This window comes from Strigops habroptila, chromosome 7 (assembly GCF_004027225.2).
Source record: "Strigops habroptila isolate Jane chromosome 7, bStrHab1.2.pri, whole genome shotgun sequence".
Classification (NCBI taxonomy): domain Eukaryota; kingdom Metazoa; phylum Chordata; class Aves; order Psittaciformes; family Psittacidae; genus Strigops; species Strigops habroptila.
This window is the reverse complement of record NC_044283.2, coordinates 45,525,112-45,544,709: the sequence shown is the minus strand read 5'-3', so window position 1 is coordinate 45,544,709 and position 19,598 is coordinate 45,525,112. Positions and strand designations below refer to the sequence as shown.

The 19,598-nt window shown below is 44.5% G+C and overlaps 2 protein-coding genes across 6 annotated transcripts; both read left to right on the top strand.

The window, feature by feature from the left end:
- The first annotated feature begins 1,510 nt into the window (after positions 1-1,510).
- Positions 1,511-9,521, top strand: LOC115610981 (toll-like receptor 2 type-2). 3 transcript variants are annotated; one of them, XM_030493206.1, is made up of 3 exons: positions 1,511-1,789; positions 4,935-5,011; positions 6,752-9,521. In XM_030493206.1, exon 3 carries the CDS (start codon positions 6,756-6,758, stop codon positions 9,132-9,134), a length of 2,379 nt encoding a protein of 792 aa, XP_030349066.1. In that variant the 5' UTR covers positions 1,511-1,789; positions 4,935-5,011; positions 6,752-6,755; the 3' UTR covers positions 9,135-9,521. The 3 variants fall into 3 exon arrangements, with proteins under 3 accessions (XP_030349066.1, XP_030349065.1, XP_030349064.1); XM_030493205.1 differs by lacking the exon at positions 1,511-1,789 and adding an exon at positions 4,596-4,682; XM_030493204.1 differs by lacking the exon at positions 1,511-1,789 and adding an exon at positions 4,596-4,785.
- Positions 9,522-10,153: 632 nt separating this feature from the next.
- On the top strand, positions 10,154-17,445 carry TLR2 (toll like receptor 2). Of its 3 annotated transcripts, none has more exons than XM_030492914.1 (3): positions 10,753-10,798; positions 12,702-12,769; positions 14,755-17,445. In XM_030492914.1, the coding sequence occupies exon 3, from the start codon at positions 14,763-14,765 to the stop codon at positions 17,112-17,114; it is 2,352 nt and encodes a 783-aa protein (XP_030348774.1). In that variant the 5' UTR covers positions 10,753-10,798; positions 12,702-12,769; positions 14,755-14,762; the 3' UTR covers positions 17,115-17,445. The 3 variants fall into 3 exon arrangements, with proteins under 3 accessions (XP_030348776.1, XP_030348774.1, XP_030348775.1); XM_030492915.1 differs by lacking the exon at positions 10,753-10,798 and adding an exon at positions 11,142-11,218 and having other exon boundaries at positions 12,681-12,769; XM_030492916.1 differs by lacking the exons at positions 10,753-10,798; positions 12,702-12,769 and adding an exon at positions 10,154-10,216 and having other exon boundaries at positions 14,755-17,444.
- Positions 17,446-19,598: the final 2,153 nt, after the last annotated feature.

Sequence of the window (19,598 nt, the reverse complement as noted above, 5' to 3'; positions counted from 1 at the left end):
GTGTCCATGCATTCCTCTCAATGAGGCAAGACAAGGCTTCCTGGACCTTTCCCACACTGAAGCCCACCGGCACACGTGTCCCTTTGCTCAGCCTCTTTTGAAGAGCTGACCAAAGCTGTTTTCCCTCCCTATGGGAAATTCCAGTGCTGCGATGTTAAACCCTAACTTCCTCACAACAGCCTGTCAGTGATGGCTTGCACCCGGTGGGCTGTGACAGGGTATTTTCTCTCCTGGTGAGCAGAAATGAAGTGGAAGCTGTCCAATAGCGAGAGTAAGAGATCCCATTCCTCTCTTTTCCCAACCCCCCCATAGTGCAGCCTGTGCACTTGAGGACCCCAACCCTGGGGTACCTACAGTGGCCCTGATGGCTGGGGACATACTGGGGGGACTGCATCATTTCAGCACAGGCAGGTTTGCTGTCTCCTGGGAGGCCAGAGCTAAGGGGGTTTGTGGCTCTGCCTGGAAACCTGCAAAATCCTTGTTTTGGAATAGGCATGGCACCTTGTTTTGTTAAAAACTGGAAATATGTTTTATATCTCCAAATGCTTTTTGGGCAGCCCATGATCTCTGTCATGTAGCTTGGAATGCAGCAAAACAAATTGATTGACACAACAAGAGCACGATAGATGTAGAGCAAAGAAAAAAGGTCCTTCTAAATACTGAGTGGTACTCAGATATGCTTCTCTGGCATCCAGCCCCATGCAGGTCTGTGAGCAAGCACTGATGGCTGGGGGAACCTGTTCTGTGTGAGTTGTCTCAGAGTTCTCATTTTGGATTAACAAATCTGTGTGGTGCTGGTAATGGGATTTTGCGTATTTGTCATAGTGGTCTTCAGAATAGGGTTCTAAAGCTTGCTACAGTATTTACTGTTTTATAGCTGTGTATTGATGGCATATCCCAACATTCCTTCAGAAACAAATAGTTTTCAACTCACCTGAAGTGCAAAGTAAGAAAGGAACTACGTTGTCCAGCTTCGCTTTGCATGTAGGCTGCTTTCTGTTGATGCAATTTCCTTGGGAGACAAAGCCTCATCAGGACTATTTCAGCAGAAATGAGGTCTTTTCTCTTGTTGAGTCACACGGATGCAACTGTTCTAGGAAAACAAAACTTTCCATGTTATTAGAACAAGCTTTGGTGTCTTAGCCTGTGAATTTGCCTGCTCGCTTGTTCCTCTGTTAAGGCAGCAAATCAGCGTCATGTTATTCCGACTGAATGCTTTCGGAGAGGATATGATAAAAAAAACACAACACAACCCCACTTCCTTGGCAGAGGCAGTCCCAAAGGCTCACTGTTGAATGAGTAACCATTTATACAGCATTTCCATACTCTGCCACAACAGTAGGGTGAGGATAGCCCAGGAGAAAAATAAAGGGAATCTGCTCCTTTGCATTTAAACTTTCAGTCTGAAGATCTTACCAGGGGACTGAGCAGCTGGCAGGGTAGGCCTGATACCGAACATGACAAAGTTAAAAATGTTTATTTTTCATTATAATGTTCCTTTTTGTTGTAGTCTGAAGACGAATAGCTGAAGCCCTGCAAGTCAGATTAAAGCACAGGCACCAACAGTGCATGCCAAGGCTCTGCTTCCAGGACCATGAAAGGATGCCAAGCCATTCTGCTTTCAATTACATGAGTATTACACCTCCTGCTCCAAAGACTGCCAGCACAGCTTTGACCACTTTTCCTTGCCATCCGTTTCCTGGGGGGTTAGGAGGAAAGTGCCCCCGGCTCAGCCCGCCTGGCACCGCTGCAGACAAGCTGACGTGCTGACGCAGCCTGGTTACCAGGGGTAAGTATCAGGAAGCAGTTTTGCACTGCTTGCAAATATTTGGAAGGCGTTTCTGCTCATAACACAGGCTGGCCAATGCGTTCGTAAGCTCCCTCCCTGTTCTACTGCTTCTGCCTTTTCTTCAAGGCAGGGTTCTGGGGCAGGATGTCACCGGGGTTGCGCCACCTCTGCACTGCTCCCTTGTCCTTTCTCAGCGGAAAAGCAAAAAGCACTCTGAGTGCAGATGCTTACGTACAGGAGGAAAGCAAGGAAGGGAGGGGGCAGGCTGGAGGATCCTCTTGTGTGGGACTGGGGAAAGGAAGTGCTTTAAAGAATGTGATGTGCCCAGATACAGCAGGAGATGAAGAAGTTGGTACCTCTAGCTGGCAGAGGGGAGAGGGCTGCAGGGCTCTAGCAGCTGGAGTCTGATCCCAAAGCTGCGTTCCTTGAGTAACACAACACAGATGCAGAAAGAGGCAGTGGGGAATGTAACTGAAATAATCCTTGTAACTCTGATGGCAGACTGACTGAGGACCAGTGTTGCCATTTGGTTTGTGGCTTTTGGTCAACAAGTCCATCCCTGTGGGGTTCTGTCCCACATAAGTGTATTTCTGTTTCTACATCGATTTTGATCAACACTCATCTCATACAGCTCCCCATCACTGGTCGCTGCCCTGTCTAGCAGCAGCAGTTTACCAGTGGAGAAGGGTTGTGGCAGAGCCTGTCCCTCAGCCAGCATTCAGGGACCTGGCACAGAGCTGTGGGAACCAGGGATGCTGAGCAGGCTGTAGCTGGGCGTCAGGGACGAGCTGGCAGAGGGAATCTATGCTTCTTGTGCTGCTGTCAGATAAACAGGAAGCAAGAGAGCTTCAAAAATGATGACCAGAGCTCTGCCTCAGCGTTATCTATCTGTTGGCAAAGGCTTGTGCTGTGTCTGTGCTTGGAACACCTGAAGTTACAAAAACACAGGCTTTTCGCAGCTCTCTGCCCTTCTAGGCGGGAAAAAGTAATGTGCTGGCACAGGTAGAGGCATGTTCCTTTTTTTTTTTTTTGTTTTTTTTTTTTTTGTTTAAGAAGAAAGGAAGGATAATCATAGCTTAAACTTGGAGGCTGAGAGAAAGCACTCACAAGGTGCAACTTTATTCAATGCTAAACATGTGGTTACTCTGGAGAAAAGGAAAATGGATGATATTCTCACCTTAAAAGACAGCAGCTTTGTCCTTCTTCAGACTCTTTGATTTCAAAAGAAGTTGTTTTGACTCCAGGCTGCAGGTTAATTTGGCAGCTGATGTTCTGGGAGACAGGTGGTTGCCTCTGTGTGTTGGACAGCTTGCGGAAGGCATTTTTGGCCACCTTGAGCATCCTCAGACCTTCTTGTCTCTGGATAACCTGATAAATCCTGACAGATTGACCTGGAATGAGAGAGATGTGTTGCTTGTAGACTTTTTTCCTTACTGATGGAAACCAGCAGAAGGCCCACTCTGGTTTCTTGGCTTTTTAAGCAGCTTGCTGAAATGAACTGCTTGGTTTGTGAACTGCAGCATGGGAAGTTGGGTAGGGTTTCTCTGTCTGAGAGAAACCAGAAGTCCAGCCTGGTTTAGAAGCATGATGAGAGTGGACTGAGCCTGGATGTTTGGAGAAAGTGGGTACTTCTGAAAAAAATAGCTTGCACCTACCTCAAATCCCCATGAATGCATGATGGTGAAGCTGCAACAGATAGAAAAGCATGCCCATGTCTCATTCAGTGAAGTATGTGGCCTCATATGTGGTCTTCTTCAAAGATCTTTGCAGGTGTAACTATATTCAACTTTATCAAGGAGTTGCAATTTTGATGACAAAAACATATAGGAATGAGTCACATAAAACTCAGAATTAAGATTTTTATACATTTTGAAAGCTGAAAGTCTTCCGTGTTGAAGACCAAGAACTGAGAGGTGCTAGAGGGAAGAGGTAGCTTTGGAGAAACCCCTTCACTAAAAGACCATTTCCCTTCTCTGCTGAGTCCCACAGCTTCTCTGTCTCTATTTTAAAATGCTGTTATGATTATCATCTATCCTCTGTAGCAGACAGAAAATACAAGGGTATTTCAGTCCTTCAATTCCTTCTTGTTTGGAAAGCATCAAGTTCTTAACCTAATGTGCAATGCTAATTTCGACTCAGTGGGACTGAAGGTTGCTATGAGATGTACTTGGGCTTCTGTCTGCACCCTTGAGAATTTAATGGGTTTCCCTTTCAGAGCTGGTAGGAAGACTCCCTACACCTTTATGCATGCAGCATGCTTGGCCATTTGACCAACCATGTGTTTCCATTCAGTCAGGCTAAAATATTATCAAACCTCCCCTCTCAGAATTGCTTTGGGTGCTTACAGGGGGATACTTTCCTTCAGACTGTTTTCTTTTTCGGACAGAATATCGTTCCCATTCTTAACGCATTTTCTATTTGTTGATAACATAGGGCTGCTTCTGTCCTAGGAAATGAAATGATGCCGCATGTTTCTCTAGCACTGTCTTTGAGTAAACGATTTGACTCCAACTTTTATATCAATCTAATACATATATCAAATTATTTATTGATAACATTTTACGGAACCTACACAACAAAATAACTTTGCTGTTCTGAAATGTTCTGTTGCTCAATCCAGTTAATAACCTCCCGGTGCATACCAAACAGTAAGTATTGAAAGTAGAGATTCAGGGAGGTGAATGCAGTTCTGCCTAGGAACTATTTCTGCACTTAAAGCTGGAGGAAGTGATTGTGAAAGAATGACTTACGCAAAATGGTTGCATCAGCCTTTCCAGTGATGACCGACAGAAGGAAAGCAATCTGCCACTTAATTTCAGCTTGAGAAGAAGAGAGTTGAAACACAATTTATGCTTATTTTCATGTCAAAAGAAGCAATAGAAGCGGTTGAAATGTGAGTTTGAAGGACAGCATCATGTATGCCGGACAGTGCCAAACTCTTCAGAAGCCATGGTTTCCTTATGGGAACAGTCATTAAGCAAAAACCGTGTAGACTGGTATGCTTCACAGGCTGAATAGTTAGAGGATGTTGGGAAATTGTTAACATAAAATTTTGTTTGAGAAGTATACTGAAATATTTTCTCACTCCAGGAATGCCATTGCATCAGACCTGCCAAAGGGTTTACAGCTTTTGTTGTACTTGCAGGTACGACGTGATCACTTGGATCCCAGAGTACATGATCTTCACACAAGGAGACTGAAACACAACACGCAGTACACAAGGTAAGTATTTGCTCGAGGGTTAGTCAGAATTTGGGGGTACTGTTTGTCTGCAGTACTGGAACTGTTAAAGAGCAGCTTGTGAACTTTAATAAGTGACTTATTTTCTGGTGTAGGCAATGCTAACGTGTTCTTTGGCACCCATGGCAGGAAACACAGCCCTTCTGTAAATCAAAATCAGTATTTTTCTAATTACATCCACTGTTTATGTGTTGACATTAACATCCAATTCCCATCTATTACCAGTGTTGATTTTCAGAAAAGGGTGATAGACTTGTTTGGTTGCATATCAGCTTGTTCTGCCTTTCCAGTAAAGAATGTAAATTGCTTACACAGTATGTAAAAGGGTGTGCCAGAAGCAAACACAATTTTGCTTTTTAAAAGCCCTGAGGCTAGTGAGACTCCTTGCAGAGGACCTCAAAATCTCGTCCGGGAAAGTCTGCAGTGTTGCAAGCCACAGCCCACTTGAAGGGACGAGAAGGAAGAACATGCTCTGTTTGGGCTTGTGCCTGCCAGGTAGCCACACTAAATGGGCAGGCTGATGCTTCAAAGACTATGAGCATTTAGAGTCGTAGAGTCACAGAAACATTTAGGCTGAAAAGGACCCTTAAGATCATCAGGTTCAACCATTAACCTAACACTGCCAAGTCCACTACTAAAGCATGTCCCTAAATGCCATGTCTACATGTCTTTTAAGTATCTCCAGGGATGGTGACTCCACCAGTTCCCTGGGCAGCCTGTTCCAATGCCTGACAATCCTTTCAGTGAATACATTTTTTTCTTAATACTCAATCTAAACCTCCCCTGGTGCAACTTGAGGCCATTTCCTCTCATCCCATCACTTGCTGCTTGGGAGAAGAGACCAACCCCCACCTTGCTACAATCTCCTTTCAGGTAGTTGTAGAGAGCCATAAGGTCTCCTCTAAGCCTCCTTTTCTCCAGGCTAAAGAACCCCAGTTCCTTCAGCTACTCCTCATAGGTCTTGTTCTCTAGACCTTTCACCAGCTTTGCCCTTCTTTGGATATGCTCCAGAATCTCAATGTCTTTATTGTAGTGAGGGTCTTCACAAGTGCTGAGTATAAGAGGACACTTCCCTAGTCCTGCTGGCCACACTGTTTCTGATACAGGCCAGGATGTTGTTGGCCACCTGGGCATGAGCTGGTTCCTCTTCAGCCAGCTCCCAGGTCCTTTTCCACCAGGCAGCTTTCCAGCCAGTCTTCCCCAAGCCTGTAGTGTTGCACGGGGTTGTTGTGACCCAAGTGCAGGACCTGGCACTGAGCCTTGTTGAACCTCATGCAGTTTGCCACAGCCTGTCCAGATCCCTCTGCAGGGCCTTCCTACCCTCTAGCAGATCAACACTCCTATTCAACTTGGTGTCTTTTCAAACTTTCTGAAGTTGCACACGATTCCCTGGTCCAGATCTGGATTAGGGGACTTTCAACCCCCTATTAGGGTTGAAAGGTCCAGCTGTAGCTTCATTCATGAGAGGAAGCATAATGCAAGAGATGTAGGAGTTGAGAGCCATAGCCAATACATATATGAAAAGGCAGGACATTGAGAATGATCCTTTAAGGCTGCTGAAACATGATATGGCGGTAGTCCAGAGATGAGTAGCACACCATATCTGCAGAGCTGAGCGGCTGAAGTAGGAAAGTCAGACAGATGTGACAGGTTTTCAATTGTTTCAGTTCCTGTTCAACACTAAAAATTGACGCTACCTTCTCTCCTTTCTGTTTCTTACAGCAAAATGTTCAACCAAACAAAACACAAATCAAGAGCTATACACACCTGGCAAGTGTGGGCCATCTACATGGTCTTAGCTGCAAACCTCTCCAGAGAGCAAGAGCTGAAGCAGACTTGTCCTTCCTGCGATACCACTGAGATTTGCAACTGCTCTTCCATGGGCTTGGACTTGATTCCACCTGGGCTCACAGCCAAAACCACAGTGTTAAACCTGGCCCACAACAGGATAAAGCACATCCGATCCCAGGACCTGTGGCACGCTGTGAACCTGAGAGCCCTGCTGCTGCAGTCCAACAAAATCAACTCAATAGATGAGGACTCATTTCGCTCCCTTGGGAAACTGGAGCTCTTGGACTTGTCAAATAATAGCTTGGCTCACTTGTCCCCTATGTGGTTTGGGCACCTCTTTTCGCTCCAACATCTCCACCTTCAAGGCAACTCCTACAGAGACCTGGGGCAAAGCTCCCTATTCTCTACCCTGAGGAACCTGAGCTCTCTCCACCTGGGCAACCCGTGGTTTTCCACGATCAGGCAAGGGAACTTTGAGGGCATTGTGCGTCTGGACAAGCTGTGGATTGACGGTGGCAATCTCAGCCAGTACGAGCCGGGAAGTTTGGAGCTGATTAGGAAGATAAATCACATGATCATGAACATAAGAAGTATTAACATAGTCTCGGCAATTGTCAGGGACCTTCTGCACTCTGTTGCTTGGTTAGAAGTGAGGAAAATAGACCTCAATATACCTGCTGAAATGCAGCTATTGAGAGTCATGGCGTCTTCTTTTGCAAACAAAATTTCCTTTAAGCAGACTCTAGTAACAGATGCTACTGTGCCTGAGGTTGTCAGCATTTTAGCAGACATGCCAAAATTAGAGGAGATTGAGTTCATAGACTGTAGACTCTTGGGAACTGGACAATGGAAAATGCAAATTCATGTAAACCAATCACAGACTGTTAAAGTTTTGACAATAGAGAAATTATCTATAGAACAATTCTATTTGTTTACAGACCTTCAGAATGTGCAAGGACTAATATCCCTTCTCACCAAAATCACGGTTGAAAACACCAAGGTCTTTTTGGTACCATGCAAGCTTTCACAACATCTTCGATCATTAGAGTATCTTGACCTTAGTTCAAATTTGCTTGGAGACCAGGGTTTGAAGCATTCGGCATGTCAGGGTGGTTGGCCCTTACTGCAAACTCTAAATTTAAGTCAGAACTCACTGAGTGACTTAGAAATGACGGGTAAAAGTTTGTCTCATCTGAGACACCTGGTTCTCCTAGACATTAGCCAAAATAATTTTGGTGAGATTCCAGATGTGTGTGATTGGCCAAAGACCCTGAAATATTTAAACCTCTCCAGCACTCAAATTCCTAAGGTAACGACTTGCATTCCCTCAACGCTGGAGGTATTGGATGTTAGTGCTAACAATCTGAAGGAGTTTGGACTGCAACTCCCATTTCTGAAAGAGCTGTACCTCACCAGAAACCAGCTGAAGACCTTGCCTGGTGCGGCATCTGTCCCTAACTTAGTGGCCATGTCAGTCAGAAGAAACAAGCTCAACAGTTTCTCGAAGGAAGAGCTCGAGTCCTTCAAGCACATGGAGCTGCTGGATGCTGGCAACAACAACTTCATCTGCTCCTGTGAGTTCCTCTCCTTCATCCACCACCAGGCGGGACTAGCGCAGGTGCTGGTGGGGTGGCCGGACAAGTACGTCTGTGACTCTCCCCTGGCAGTGAGAGGGGCTCAGGTTGGAGCCGTGCACCTCTCGCTGATGGAGTGCCACCGGTCCCTCGTGGTATCGTTGATCTGCACCCTGGTGTTCCTGGTCATCCTCGCTCTCGTGGCAATCGGCTACAAGTACCACGTGGTCTGGTACCTGAGAATGACCTGGGCATGGCTCCGAGCCAAGCGGAAGCCCAAGCGAGCCCCCCCAAAGGACCTCTGCTACGACGCTTTTGTCTCCTACAGCGAGAACGACTCGGACTGGGTGGAGAACATCATGGTGCGGGAGCTGGAGCAGGCCTGCCCCCCCTTTCGGCTCTGCCTCCATAAGCGGGACTTTGTGCCCGGGAAGTGGATTGTGGACAACATCATCGACTCCATAGAGAAGAGCCACAAAACGCTCTTTGTGCTGTCCGAGCACTTTGTGCAGAGCGAGTGGTGCAAATATGAGCTGGACTTCTCGCACTTCCGCCTCTTTGATGAGAACAACGATGCAGCGATTCTCATCCTTCTGGAGCCTATCCAGAGTCAAGCGATTCCCAAGAGGTTCTGTAAGCTGCGGAAGATCATGAACACCAAGACCTACCTGGAGTGGCCTCTTGAAGAAGAGCAGCAGGATATGTTTTGGGAAAATTTGAAAGGAGCCTTGAAGTCATAGGACAAGTCAGCAGCCCCTATTTCAGCATATTTCACAAAACATACAGGTCAGTGTTTCTTCTAGCTAAGAATTTTTTCCTTTCTATTTTCCTGAATACAGAGAATTGTTTTTTTTTGTGTATAGAAATAGTTATCATCTTTCTAAATGAGAAAGACCCACTTTAGGCTTTACAGTGATTTGATACTCTGATCTTTCAAAATCTCTGCCAATGACTATGGTATTTGGAAGCCCTGTGTTAGACTTCATATACGTAAATGTATACAAATACATTTAGACGAATATAGGGTATTTCTATACTGTTTCCTCCTGTTACTACATTCCTGACTTGTTCCTAACAATACCATTGTAATTTACAAATTAAAATAAAAGCCAAGTGTTTCAATACTCTCCATGTCTCTTATTCTCCTTTTGTTTATTTTCAGTGCCATCATGCATCGCACAGCAATTAAAATTAAATTCTGAAAAAGCCCTGAGGACTTACATCAAAATAAGCCCTCTGAAGCCCTACCATTGCTGTGCAACACACTAAAAGACAGTATTGAATACATACTTCCATTCACAAGTCTGTTATTCTGTCTAGTTACACCAGCATCTGTACCGCCATACACAGATTGGGATTTGCTCAATACCAGTGAAGGAACCTGGCACCTTGTATGACTGTGGTGAAATCCATAGGCATAAAATCACTGGGGTTTGTTGCTTTTTTTTTTCCTGCTGTGTTGTTCTGTTTTTCCATAGGATTCTTTCTCCCTCTGAATACTTGTTTCTCCTTTCATGGTGACCACATCACTCCCTTCTACCTACCCACAGAAATAGCTGAAGCCCTCTCTTTGTGGGGCTCAAGGCTGTGCTTAAAATGAGTGGGCTAGATGGCATTGCAGACTGGCTCACTTCTTCTTTCTGCTCTTCTACTTTGCACAGCACATTTAAGTAATCATTGGGCCATGCACCCCTTACAGTTCTACTTAGCTTCCTTTATAACCAGGGAAGAAAATCACACTGATAAGAAGTAGTTCATCTTTTCACTTCAGTATGAGCTATCTCCGAGAACTGCTGTATTGCTTTTCACCAGTTACAAGCAGGTAGATACAGATGTTTATATTACGATAGCTGATGCTACCCTGAGTGCCTTGAGTCACAGTGGTTGTGGGTTTCTTGTGTTTTAGAGGTTCTTGTGGAAATGTGAAATTGTCTCTTAGGGGATAAAGTTAGGTGTGGGTTTCTCTAACTTGGCACTTCCATGCTCCTCTTTGCTTGTGTTGCTGGAGCTTAAGTGTGGGAGAGTCCAAATGAATCTTGATTAAACTTTAGACACACAATTATTTTGTAGTGAAATACTAAAGCATTGTTATATGGGCTGAGTATTTGAAAAATGGGGAAATTTGCTTATACACATATATCTAAAAGTTGTACGTGCTCGTATATATGTATATCTGTGTATTTGCTAATACGTATGTATATATATGCACTCCCGTGTGTATGTTTTATGCAAATACACACGAGATGGTGGTTTCTGTGGGTGTAGCCTGCAAATACCACTTTCAGTTCTACTTTCCTGTTATAATGATATCTGTAGGGTTAGTCCAAAGTGTGCTACAAAAGGATTGATCTATTCACTCTCTTGGAGAAGCATAGCTCGCGGGCAAATCAAGGCTGGACTCCAGGTAAGTGATGAGCGAATCATCTAACAGCAAACACTGAGCACTGATAAAACAGATTAGGAGTCTGAGTGCCTAGAGGTAAGGAGGAAAACACATCTTGCTGGTCATTACAAAGACAGGGTCAGAGAGAGAGGTAGCAGAAGCCTTGGCGTTCACACAGTATGCCGTTACTACAGATCCAGATTGTTATGGGTTGGTACGTTTAAAAGGACTGATAGTGTTACTGTTCTTATGCAAATCAGAGCCCCCATGTGGGAATCCCTTGCTTACATTTCCAAGGCTGAGCTGTGAAGGGGGAAGGAAACACTAGCATGGCAGGAAGCTGGGTAAAGAGCAAGAGAGAGATGAAATGCGACATAGGTTAACCAGCATGCAGGCACTGGAGCTGGATCTGGCATCTTTGGGAATCTTTTCTGCGCAGGGGTGAGTTTGCAGGTGAGTGGAAGCTGGAGACACACAGAAAGAAAGCAGAGCCAGAGCAGAAACAAGGAGGGAGCAGTGGGAAGAGGCTGTCTAATCTCTGCCACTGAGTCATCTTCGTCTACATGGGGGATTCAGGGTGCTTGGGGCTGCCAGGCAGGGGCCAGCTTCTGCAGGAGTGCAGGGCAGGGAGGGATTTCTGGCTGCCAGCAGAAGTGGAGCTGGCACATGCAACTGCAGGCAGCTGGCAGGAGTGTGTGGCAGACAGGCAGCTAAAGGAAGGAGAGAGCTGGGAGAGCTGGGGCATGCTGGTGGGAGCAATGTCCTTTGGGAAAGGGGAGATAGGAAAGCAGTGAAGTTGGGTCAGTCTGTGCCATTCCTGCTCAGTTTCCTCATGTGTTGTCCCACTTGTGTGTCAATACCGGCTGCCCTGGGAAGGCTTGGTGTGAAGGTGGGCTGTGTTTGCTTTAGGAATTCAACCAGGAAAGAGCTCATCAAGCAATGGCTTCAGGACAGTGGGTTTGACTATCTCCCCACCTAACTGCCCTGTTGCACATCCTCTGTGCCAGAAACAAGAAGAGGCATGCTTACATATGTGTATGTATACACATACACACGATTAAGGCAATGCTGGTAGGTGATAGCTAGGACATATGTAACCCACACACAGTCAGGTGGAAAGCAGCAGCTTTCCCAAGTCTGCCTGTGGATCGATCCTTTCACCAACCAGTGGCCCTCCTGCTGCAGAATCCATAGCATTGCTCGAATTTACCAGCCCTCATTTAGCTTGCTAGCACTGCCAAAGCTAGAATCAATTTGCACACTATAGGCATGCTTTATTTTAGCAGTTATATTGGCTTTTAGCATTGTTAGCATTTATACAACCTCATTTGGTTGGCATTCATGGTTTTGTTTAAGAATATGTGCATATTTCCTCACATACTTCTACTCACCTGGGCCAGGGAAGATAATCTCGAGCATGTCTCATGCCTTGGACCATTTGTTCATAACCCAGAAACACTTTGAATGTCTAGTTCATCACAGTGCCTTATGGCATAAGGGCATCTCTGCAAGTTTCCATATTTTTAGCTGCATTTCAGTTTCTAAGTGGCTTTTTTTTCCTCCCAGTGCAACAGGGAAAAGTGATTTCTTGGGAGGGCAGTGATACTGTGGACTGGGACTATATTTCTGAGTGGGTGCAGAGAGGCCGGGAACAACCCTCTAAGTCAGGGTCTTAAGATGAACTATTAGACAAGAATGGGAAGGGTAAGAGAATATTTCCCACTTGGTACCTGCCCAGTTCCATTCTATGCTGCCGATTTTCCATCTGTAAATAACCTACCTATAGATAGATGTTGATTGGCCAGGTTGCCTGGTTGTTTCTTTTTCAAACAGTAAGCTTTAAGATGGCAACTTCAAAAATGGCACTTAAATTTGTTGCTTTTGAAACTCATCTTACTCACAGCTTTGCTCCTATGGCCTACAGCACTGTATTAACCAGCCAGACTTGCAAGACCAAAAAAGCCCCATAGAAAAGTCTCAGCGGGACAAGAGGTGAGTGTAAGTACAGATCACGATTTGTTTTGGTGGGATTCACATGGACAAATATGTAAGTATCTAAACTTTGGTGCTCCATTTTAAGTTGATGGAGCTATTTCTCTTAGGATCATCCTATGTTAGTGTGGATGTCCGAGAGACATGATGTGAATTGCCCCTGAAAGTTGTTATTTCTCTGCATTGACTTTGGAGGACATGGCTGTTGACCAGCTCAGCGGTGGGCATCTAAAGATAGGGGAGAGGATTGTGTCCTTCAAGACCCAAAGCTCTACATCAGAGAGAGACAGAGATTAAAGGAAAATGACACAAAAGGTCAAAATATTTATAGTCCTGCAGGTGGGAAGAGATGGAATGACTGGAAAACTTATCCACAACTTTTCCTCCTCTCCCATATGCCTGAACAATCTCAACTAATTCTGCCCCTTTTGAATGATTTTAAGTAACTCTGGCTGAAAATAATTCAACTAGAAGGCAAGGACTTGTCTGTATGAACTTGTCTGCGTGGGTCAGCTATTGTACAGCAAATTAGAGTATGAATTCGAAGTACAGTAGGTCTTTGCACAGAGTGTGATGACTGAAGGAGAAAGTACTTCTCAGTCAATCTAACCTGATTAACCTTATACAGAGCCCACTGTGATCTTCGGGAACCTGTTCATTGTCCTCTTTGGGGTCAGTTCACTCTTTTCACCCTCTTAAGTAAGATAGCTACCGAAATAGAGGGATTTGTGACATGCTGGAAAAAGTTAAGCTTCAAAAGCACTCTTTGATCCATGTCAGGAAAGCATAAACAAAAAAGAGTTATTCAGTATGTAACAAGGGTTTTGAAGGGGATTCAGCCCTCTCAGGCTTCAAGAATTGTTTTTCCAACTCCTCAGAGGGACAGAAGAACTAAAGTCACCTTGCCAGAAGTAAGGACAGGCTGGATATGCAGCAATTTCTGCAACATAAAAAGCCACGTCAAATCAGTACTATGAAAGGCCTGGCTCTGAGAGGAAAGTGAAGTGGCACAGGATCCACAGCTGTGCAGCTTCTCTTGAATAATTTCAGTCCAGATGAGGAACAGGCTGTGGGGCTGGAAAAAGCTGATCTAGTCCAGCTGCTCTGATCTGTAGGAGGCTCCAAAACCCCCTGGCTCTTTCTCATGACTTGGCGTGACCTCCTCCCTGCCAGAGAGACCCAAAGCAGAAAAAGCCACTGGCAGAGGAGAAGGACGTGGCAGTAAAAAGGAAGAGCTAAGAGTCAATAAGCTACAATGGTCAGCTTTCCCAGCTTAAGTTTCATTAGCAAGTATCACACTGTTGGCAACATGATAATGATGGCCTACACAGACATCCAAGCAAATATTCGTCTCCCTGCTCCTAGCACTTTTACAATCAGAATGGCCGAAGGCAAATAAAATGAGGAAGGGAACTGAAGCATATGCAGACCTCTTCTCCCGATTGTCAGAATTGAGATTAGACATACGACGGTGATGATTCTTAAATGTAAATGTCGCTATCTCTTGCAAGATGCTGACTCTTCCTGACATAACCAGGATTAGAATTAGTGAAAAATTAATATACAAAATAATACTCACAAATTCAGAAGAAAAAGATGTAAGGCAAGACTGAGGATGAATGTATGAGGACTATTTCCTAAAGAGGTGAAGGATCAGGTTAGTAATGTTGTGATTATACAGATGTTGAAGTGAATCTACGAAAGATTTGTGCAGCTGTTAATTGATTTGATAGTCCTCATGGAATTAGAAACCACAGGGGAAAAAAAGTAAATTCAATGAATGTAGCTTTTGATAAATGATTCTGGAATATTTGTGTACAGAATGCCTGTTTTTGACTAATCTGTTTAGACAGTGTTGAATATATTTATAGTGGCATCAACTGGACAGAACAGTAAATGCTATGGATTAGATAAATCCAAAACACACATTCTACAAAACTAACTATTCATCTTATATTTGCTCTGACTGTATTTCATATTATAAGGCAAAATAATGACTAGACACACCTGGCAAGTGTGGGCCATCTACATGGTCTTAGCTGCAAACCTCTCCAGAGAGCAAGAGCTGAAGCAGACTTGTCCTTCCTGCGATACCACTGAGATTTGCAACTGCTCTTCCATGGGCTTGGACTTGATTCCACCTGGGCTCACAGCCAAAACCACAGTGTTAAACCTGGCCCACAACAGGATAAAGCACATCCGATCCCAGGACCTGTGGCACGCTGTGAACCTGAGAGCCCTGCTGCTGCAGTCCAACAAAATCAACTCAATAGATGAGGACTCATTTCGCTCCCTTGGGAAACTGGAGCTCTTGGACTTGTCAAATAATAGCTTGGCTCACTTGTCCCCTATGTGGTTTGGGCACCTCTTTTCGCTCCAACATCTCCACCTTCAAGGCAACTCCTACAGAGACCTGGGGCAAAGCTCCCTATTCTCTACCCTGAGGAACCTGAGCTCTCTCCACCTGGGCAACCCGTGGTTTTCCACGATCAGGCAAGGGAACTTTGAGGGCATTGTGCGTCTGGACAAGCTGTGGATTGACGGTGGCAATCTCAGCCAGTACGAGCCGGGAAGTTTGGAGCTGATTAGGAAGATAAATCACATGATCATGAACATAAGAAGTATTAACATAGTCTCGGCAATTGTCAGGGACCTTCTGCACTCTGTTGCTTGGTTAGAAGTGAGGAAAATAGACCTCAATATACCTGCTGAAATGCAGCTATTGAGAGTCATGGCGTCTTCTTTTGCAAACAAAATTTCCTTTAAGCAGACTCTAGTAACAGATGCTACTGTGCCTGAGGTTGTCAGCATTTTAGCAGACATGCCAAAATTAGAGGAGATTGAGTTCATAGACTGTAGACTCTTGGGAACTGGACAATGGAAAATGCAAATTCATGTAAACCAATCACAGACTGTTAAAGTTTTGACAATAGAGAAATTATCTATAGAACAATTCTATTTGTTTACAGACCTTCAGAATGTGCAAGGACTAATATCCCTTCTCACCAAAATCACGGTTGAAAACACCAAGGTCTTTTTGGTACCATGCAAGCTTTCACAACATCTTCGATCATTAGAGTATCTTGACCTTAGTTCAAATTTGCTTGGAGACCAGGGTTTGAAGCATTCGGCATGTCAGGGTGGTTGGCCCTTACTGCAAACTCTAAATTTAAGTCAGAACTCACTGAGTGACTTAGAAATGACGGGTAAAAGTTTGTCTCATCTGAGACACCTGGTTCTCCTAGACATTAGCCAAAATAATTTTGGTGAGATTCCAGATGTGTGTGATTGGCCAAAGACCCTGAAATATTTAAACCTCTCCAGCACTCAAATTCCTAAGGTAACGACTTGCATTCCCTCAACGCTGGAGGTATTGGATGTTAGTGCTAACAATCTGAAGGAGTTTGGACTGCAACTCCCATTTCTGAAAGAGCTGTACCTCACCAGAAACCAGCTGAAGACCTTGCCTGGTGCGGCATCTGTCCCTAACTTAGTGGCCATGTCAGTCAGAAGAAACAAGCTCAACAGTTTCTCGAAGGAAGAGCTCGAGTCCTTCAAGCACATGGAGCTGCTGGATGCTGGCAACAACAACTTCATCTGCTCCTGTGAGTTCCTCTCCTTCATCCACCACCAGGCGGGACTAGCGCAGGTGCTGGTGGGGTGGCCGGACAAGTACGTCTGTGACTCTCCCCTGGCAGTGAGAGGGGCTCAGGTTGGAGCCGTGCACCTCTCGCTGATGGAGTGCCACCGGTCCCTCGTGGTATCGTTGATCTGCACCCTGGTGTTCCTGGTCATCCTCGCTCTCGTGGCAATCGGCTACAAGTACCACGTGGTCTGGTACCTGAGAATGACCTGGGCATGGCTCCGAGCCAAGCGGAAGCCCAAGCGAGCCCCCCCAAAGGACCTCTGCTACGACGCTTTTGTCTCCTACAGCGAGAACGACTCGGACTGGGTGGAGAACATCATGGTGCGGGAGCTGGAGCAGGCCTGCCCCCCCTTTCGGCTCTGCCTCCATAAGCGGGACTTTGTGCCCGGGAAGTGGATTGTGGACAACATCATCGACTCCATAGAGAAGAGCCACAAAACGCTCTTTGTGCTGTCCGAGCACTTTGTGCAGAGCGAGTGGTGCAAATATGAGCTGGACTTCTCGCACTTCCGCCTCTTTGATGAGAACAACGATGCAGCGATTCTCATCCTTCTGGAGCCTATCCAGAGTCAAGCGATTCCCAAGAGGTTCTGTAAGCTGCGGAAGATCATGAACACCAAGACCTACCTGGAGTGGCCTCTTGAAGAAGAGCAGCAGGGCATGTTTTGGTTTAATTTGAAAATAGCTCTAAAATCTTAGAGAGGGACATTAACGAATAAATGTGTAGCAAATGTACTTTGGATTTGTTTCCCTTTTCATCTCATCACCTATCTGTATGTTGAGAATAGAGTGCTGAGCTGCTGTAAATTCTATTACTTTCTTCTTGTAGCCATGTACATTATTTTTTTATTGTAGCTGTGGTCATGGGTTGTTGTACTGGTCTCATCTGGAATAGAATTGATATTCCTCGTAGTTTCTCCTTTGTTGCTGTGGTTTGGGTTTGTGACACAATCAGTGATGATTACACAGGGATGTTTTAGTTACTGCTGAAGAGTTCTTGCACAGCATCAAGGCCTTTTCTGTTTCTCACATTGTCCTGCTAGTGAGTAGGCTGGAGGTGCATGATATTGGGAGAGGACACAGCTGGGACCACAGATCCCAGGTGACCAAAGAGATGTCTGATCCCATATAATGTCATACTCAGCAGTAAAAGTTGTGGGAAAAAAAGAGGAAGGGAGGACATTTGGAGTTACGGTGTTTGTCTTCCCAAGTAACTGTTAAGTGTGATGGAGCCCTGCTTTCATGGAAATGACTAAACATCCACCTGCTTACAGGAAGTGGTGAACAAATTCCTTGGTTTGCTTTGCTTACATGCAGCCTTTAACTTACCTATTGAACTCTCTTTATCTCAACCTATGAGTTTTCTCGCTTTTACCCTATTGATTTCTCTCCCCCATTCCACTGTCGGGGGAGTGAGCAAGCAGTTGTGTTGTGGTCAGCTGCCTTCTGGGGTTAAACCATGACAATTGTCTACACATGTTAATCAACAGTGTTAGCAAAAGCTGTTTCATTTAAATATTTAATGATGAAAAGTTGTTTATGTATCCAGCTATGTAGTTTGTATATCTTTATCTTTTTAAAAGCTTTCCAAGAGAGCCTGCCTAGCCAAGGGTTTTTCTGCATTCTTTGTACAAACCACTTATAATCAAATGCAATAAATGTCAGTTTATGCAGCACGGGTTTTTGTCCTAGCTCTACTAGTTTGTGGATCTAAGGACTGATTCTCAGCAGCATTTCACAATCGCTGTGAGTTAAATGTCCACATCTCCAGAGGATCATGGCTGGAAAGCTTATTGCAAAAATGTACTTTCACACTGTGGTTTTGGCTGTTGTAGCATATATGTTCCACGGCAGACAACTTTCTTGATGAAAGATGCCTATGGAGGATGATTTCTCTCTAGTTCCACTGTACCATGTGTGGGAATGGATGCTTCAGAGTAGGGTCCAAATACTCTTCTGACTTCTTCAAATGGAGTTTAAGCTGTTCTCATCTAGAGTATGGACAACGCTAATACATGTGTAGTCTTTCAATCTAACACCATATTCCTCTATGTGACCAGCAGCCTTATTTCAGGCACGAAAATGGTGTTTCCTACCTCTTGTCTCCCTCTGTAAATGAAGAGAGGATGTAGAGAGGGGGTTAGAGAGCATCCCACCTTAGATATCATGTTTGCTGTCTGGTGGGGCCATGTTTTCTCTAGATTACTGGGACAAGGCCTCTAACTGCTGGAAAAGTGGAATAAATGGGAAACACTGGCACTAAGTTCTTCCTTCCTTCAGAGATGATTTAGAAAGAAAGGGGTATCTTAGGTGATACATGCCTTGCAGCCACAGGAAATTTCAGATGAATCCTAACAGCTTGAATCTGGTAGGCCAGAGGGACAACTAACTTCTGGATCAGTTCAGTGCTTAGGCAAAGTGTAGGGCATTTCCAGGCATGTACAGAAGCAGACCTTAAAACCCTTCACGTGCAATCGCCTACAGCATTTGGCTATACCCATGATAAGGTAGTATCCAAGTTGGTGTTTTATTTTTGTATTTGGTCTTGGGCATCTAACGCATACAAAATCTCTATTCAAACGCCTCAATACTTGTAACTGAGTTGGTACATTGGAAATCTCATCTCACAGCTAATTACCTGTTGTCTTCCTGCTTTTAGGAAATTCTCCTCACAGCCACCATGTCAGTGAGAGCTGAAGTCCCCCTGTCCTTTGCTAGCCATTGAGAAAGCCATTACACCCACAATTAGGCAACTCTGACTGTGTAACACGAATGATTTATTTATGTGCATTTTTGCGTATATGAATACAGGCATGATACATTGTAAGAATTAGTAAGTTTGCTACTTCATCTAAGTAAACAAAGCCATCTGCTTTCTGTATACGTAAGATTTGATCTTTATTTCATTTAATTAACATTTTTAATTGCAGCTTTTCCTATTTTTAGTATCCAAAAATTACCTTCATCAGTAGATGGCTTTGTGCAATCTCTGCTTTTTTCTCATCTATATATTGAAGTGTAAATTAAATCTCTATCTTTGATTTCTAATAACAATATAAAGATTGTTGATATACTGACCACATTTCATTTGAGTTCAAAAGCTACTTCAGCTAGGCTAATTACCTTTTAAGACCAGTTTCTCTAATTCCTAAGCAGAACTCACCACTCTTGCACAAACATTAT